Source organism: Bidens hawaiensis, unplaced genomic scaffold, assembly GCF_021521415.1.
Source record: "Bidens hawaiensis isolate Kalapana, Puna unplaced genomic scaffold, B.hawaiensis_p1.1 tig00011171_1, whole genome shotgun sequence".
NCBI lineage: Eukaryota > Viridiplantae > Streptophyta > Magnoliopsida > Asterales > Asteraceae > Bidens > Bidens hawaiensis.
The window spans coordinates 110,235-115,410 of NW_027491865.1; the positions used below are offsets into that span (position 1 = coordinate 110,235).

The 5,176-nt window shown below is 31.7% G+C and overlaps 1 protein-coding gene across 1 annotated transcript; it reads left to right on the top strand.

Annotated features, from left to right (window-relative positions):
- The first annotated feature begins 1,085 nt into the window (after positions 1-1,085).
- On the top strand, positions 1,086-1,755 carry LOC143537274 (zinc finger protein ZAT5-like). Its single transcript, XM_077031078.1, has one exon. The coding sequence runs from the start codon at positions 1,141-1,143 to the stop codon at positions 1,753-1,755; it is 615 nt and encodes a 204-aa protein (XP_076887193.1). The 5' UTR covers positions 1,086-1,140.
- Positions 1,756-5,176: the final 3,421 nt, after the last annotated feature.

A 5,176-nucleotide genomic window follows, 5' to 3' on the forward strand; every position in this document is an offset into this window, starting at 1 on the left:
TATTAAAAGGAGTCTTTTTTTTTCTTGGTTTTGACTATGAGGCTATATTACGAACTTATTTAACATTGATAATAAGTTTGTGGTGCATAAATTCAAATAATACACAAAAAGAAAGAATAGAAGGATTTAAGAATGAATTAATCAGTTTTGTAAAAGCTCGTTTTTGTATTACACTCATCGAGTCTTTTAAAATGTGTTTTTGATTTAAATTTGCGACGCGTTAATTAGTTTTTTTCTTTTAACTCTGTCTGAGGTCTTACAACTTCAAATTAATTAAACAACTTTTACAAAAGAATTCTTTGTTATGTGTTTAATTTGAAAACGTTCACAAAATAAATAAATAAATAATTAAATTAAAAAAACTAGATACTGCTATAAAAAGCTTATTAAATATGGGCGTTAGAAAGTAGATATATATACCAAACTTAGAAAGAAGTATTGGAAATTCGGGTGTAACCATGAGTTAAAAATTTGTAAGGACTATAGTATAGACGGCTACCATACCATTCATATTAACAAGCATATGACCAACTTAACCAAATGTTTTTTAAATTACTCAAATTAATTTATATGTTTAAACGACATCTTTAAATATATGTTTATCAAGAAAACTGAGAGACACGATAAAACTAGAGAAAATACTAGAAGATCAAAATGGATATACAAGTCATTTAGATATTTTAGCGTTTGTGGCTCAATTATTATAAACCTATTAACGATTTTAGACGTCAGCCAAAACAAGTAAAGTTTTAGACTAAACACCGAAATTAAACTTTGTAATTTAGCCCAGAGTGAAAGTCTTAATAAATTTTCTGGTAACCATCGTTATTAATTCATAATTAAGTAATTAAGTTTATTAGAGATGCATAAACCAAACAAAAGTCTTTTCTATGCAACAACTTAATATTTTAATGGAATCGTGTATAACGTACCATATAAAATTAATTAATTTATTAATAACCTCGTCACCTTTGAGTTAACTTTTCAGGAAGATATCACTTTCACAATGTACATAAATGGAACCAATGCCTTCACTCTCATAATAACCAGTAAACCACTACCAACACACACACACACACACATACACATATACACTCTCTTAATTATTATAATACACCAGAGAATTAATTCACAGTACATATGGCTAACACAACATCTAGCTCTTACAGTGGTGGTTGTATAATCAATTCATCTGAGGAAGAAGAAGACATGGCGAACTGCTTGATTATGCTGGCTCGCGGTGTTTCTCCGGTCAAGAGTGAGAAATTAAAAACCCGGAGTGTAACGGAGATGGCGGCAGGAGAAAACTACAAGTGTAAAACCTGTAACCGCAGTTTTCCGTCGTTTCAAGCTCTAGGTGAACATAGAGCTAGTCACAAGAAACCGAAAGTAACCGTAGACGATCAAAATCAACCGAATCAAGCTGTTTTATATGAAGAAAACAAAGCTATAAGTACTAACAAGTCTTTGTCACCGATGACACCTAATCAGTATAAGACCAGCCAGACAAAAGTCCACCAATGCTCAATATGCGGATCAGAGTTTTTATCCGGACAAGCTCTAGGTGGTCACATGAGACGACACCGTACAACAGGTCAACCGTCCGTTTGTCCAACAAAAGCAAAACCCTTGAACGAAAAGTCTCCGGTGGTGTTGTCTTTAGATCTAAACCTTCCACCACCGGAGGTTATTGATGATGGCCACTCGAGTTTTCAATTCTTGTCCGCGGCTGCGCTGGTCGATTGCCATTATTAATCTTTAGTTATATATATTTTCAAGTTAATCATGATACTTTGTTATTAATTATTATTGTTAACTGATTAATACGAACAAGACGATATAGCATTGGCTTTATTAGTTAATTATGCCGAAAATTTCATGTGATTTATTTTTGTTATATATAGATGGAATGAAGTTCAGTACTATACAAAAGTGTGATTCATTATGTGTTGTGTTTAAAGTTGATTATGTGTTGAACAGTTGTAAATAATTAACATGAGTAAGTTATTTAAAGTTACATAAACAAAGAGTGCGTAGGATTGGTATATTTTGGTGTTGAAGTGGTGTAGTGAGTGTGGAATACTTTGAGTAAGTGGCCAGTGTTGAACCCAAAATGTGATGCATGTCACGCTTTGCCTTTCATTCACGAAAAGTGAATGATATTATAAAAAGTAGGCATCTTTCAACCTTTTCATTTTTTATTATTTTTTAAAATTTATTCAAATATATATCATTTATTTAATAAAGTACTTTCATGGTAAGTATACACTCAAACTCGCACTCAAAAATATGGTTCAATTCGTAAATTAATTCTTGAACAAACCAAACATTCATGAATGATATATATAGTTGACACGCATAGTATGTTACATGATTCTAAAATGTGTGGACACGTGGACGAGTAGATAGATATTTTAATGTTGATCAAAAGCCTAATCCACTCGTTTTTAAGGCTAATTAATTAAAGCTTACCCGACTTTCTTTCTTAATTTAGCAATGTTAAGAAACCAAATTTTTTGTTTGGTTTCGTGCAAAAGCCGTAATCCTGTAAGGTGAGGCATGTGTGTGTGACAGCAATATGTAAAGTTGTGTGGAGCATGAAGTCGAGCAAGTGTGTCGAGAAAGACAAGATGTCATGGGAATGGAATGAGTAGGATTTGGCACAAGTAGCACCACAACCAAAAGTGGTGGATTAGGTTCGTCTTTTTGGTTTTGCACCACACAAGTATAAACAAACTTTGGCATACTTTGGGCCTAATCTTTACATCTAAAAAGAGTTAATTACTTATTATTATTTATAGTAAATTACATTTTATTTAACTATAAATCAATCTTTAAGTTTGAATCATTAAAAACAGAAAAGAAAAAGAATCATAACCGTGTGAACTATGTAATTTGAGTCCGGTACTCAAGTCAAACCATGACTAGAACAATACCCTAAAAATGTTTTTTGAATTTTAGTTTATTTTAAAATAAATTTATAAAAATATTTTTATCACCTTAAAAATAATTTAGTGCCTATATATATATATATATATATATATATATATATATATATATATATACACACACCTATAATCGTTACACATGATTTTTAAATTGGGTATATAAATTACTTTTGTCATTTATCCCCCGATAATGACAGTGATAATGTCCCATAATTAGTTACGTAATCATAAAAGATGCTCAAACTTTCTTTACGTATATGAAATGAGATGTGAATAAAGTTTGAGTATATAATTGTTTTTAGGATACATGAACTTTAAAGACATACATATGATCGAATTTAATTCACGGATAATTTAATATATGCAGGCGGAAGGATACTTTTCTCATATACACAACACAATCAAGGTGTTTGTTACATAACACATGTAATGACTATATGCATGAAATTGTTTTAAAAGTAACAAAAAAATATTTATAAATCAATGTATCAATAAATACTTATAAATTTAGGAAGATATTACTTTATCAAAGATAAGAAAGAGATTTCTGATCACCAAATTCAGTTGTATATATATGTGCTAAAGTATGACTACAACAAATCTTGTGGTTAAGAGTTACGACCGCTCGCGACCTTCTTTTCCAAAATGATCAATATTAAGTTATTAACTAGTACTTGTCAAGGATCAGATGCTACTGCAAACTTACATAAAAAAAAATAAAAAACTCCCAACTAATTTAAGATATTACATACATACATAACTATATATAAAGTTTTTCTTTTTTTTTTGAAAGGCAATATATATATAAAACCGAAACAAGGACTCACAAGAAGCAAGAATCCCAATAAGTACATAAGCAAAATAAAGAGAAAATTCCAAAATGGCCTTTTTTAAGAGAGAGAAAGAGCTAAATAGCCCATATTCCTTATACATTCCCAAAATGGCCCACCAAATTTGGACCGAGGAGACGAGATCTGGAAAAATCTTTAAGCAAATAGAATTCTGACAAGTGTCAAAATCCGACGGTATTTTTAAAAATATTGGGGGACTAGTTCATATTTCCATTAAATTTTTAAAAAAACTGTCTTTTATAAGAACATTTAATGGAAAATATGGACTGGTCCCCCAATATTTTAAAAAAAAACCGTCGGATTTTGACATTTGTCAGAATTCTATTGGCCTAAAGATTTTTTCATATCTTGTCTGCTCAGTCCAAATTTGATGGCCCATTTTGGGAATATGTAGGGAATAAAGGCTATTTACCTCTTTCTTTCTTTTTAAAAGGGCCATTTTGGGAATTTCCCCCAAAATAAAACAAAGAAACAAAAGTAGCAAATGTTCTACAATGAAAAATTAACAAAGTTAAAACTACACTATTTCTCCCAATCTAATGAAGATTTTTTGCTCCTATGCTTTACCCAAAAGAATGAAGTTATTTTGATGTCGTTTATCACCTTGGCTAGCGATAAATCTTTGCCATTGAATGTCTTTTCGTTCCTTGCATTCCAAATCACCCAACAAGCAATTGCCGAAACCGCTTGTACCGCATGACATTCCTCCTTATTTATTTTGTGTTTGATTGGATACTCAAGAATTTCTCGTATCGAATCAAAACCATATTGTTTTGGTACATTTACCCAATCATGTTTAATAGACCAAATTTCCTTAGCCGCCGGGCATTTTACCATCAAATGTGAGGCAGTCTCTGGATGTAAACTGCATAACGTGCAACAAATTCCACCAACATCAACTCATCTATATGACAGTACCAGTTTAGTAGCAATACGATCCAAAATTAATCTCCAAACAATGCAATTAACCTTTATCGGTACCCACTTTAACCAACACTGAAACTCCACAACTTGATGTCCAAGATTATCCAGTTGCCATCTCAATGCTTTAACTGTAAAGAAGGACTTAGAACCGTCAGGCTCGACCCAAGCCTAAACATCAGGTTGACTGTTGAGACGCAGGCTAGCCAACAGGTTGTCGCAGGCCTGTTTCTCTCGTTTTTGGTTGGCCGACCTAGGATACCGACTCCATCTCCAGATCCATTTATTTTTTCTAAATTGAGAACTTCAAAACTTTCATGTCAATAACATATATACTTTTCTTATCTATTTTTGAAATAAAATTGTGGGTTTGGCCAATGCATTACGGTTGCTTGATTTTAAATAAAGTTATGTTGAAACGTGAGTAGAAATAAACATGTCACAAGTGTATAACTG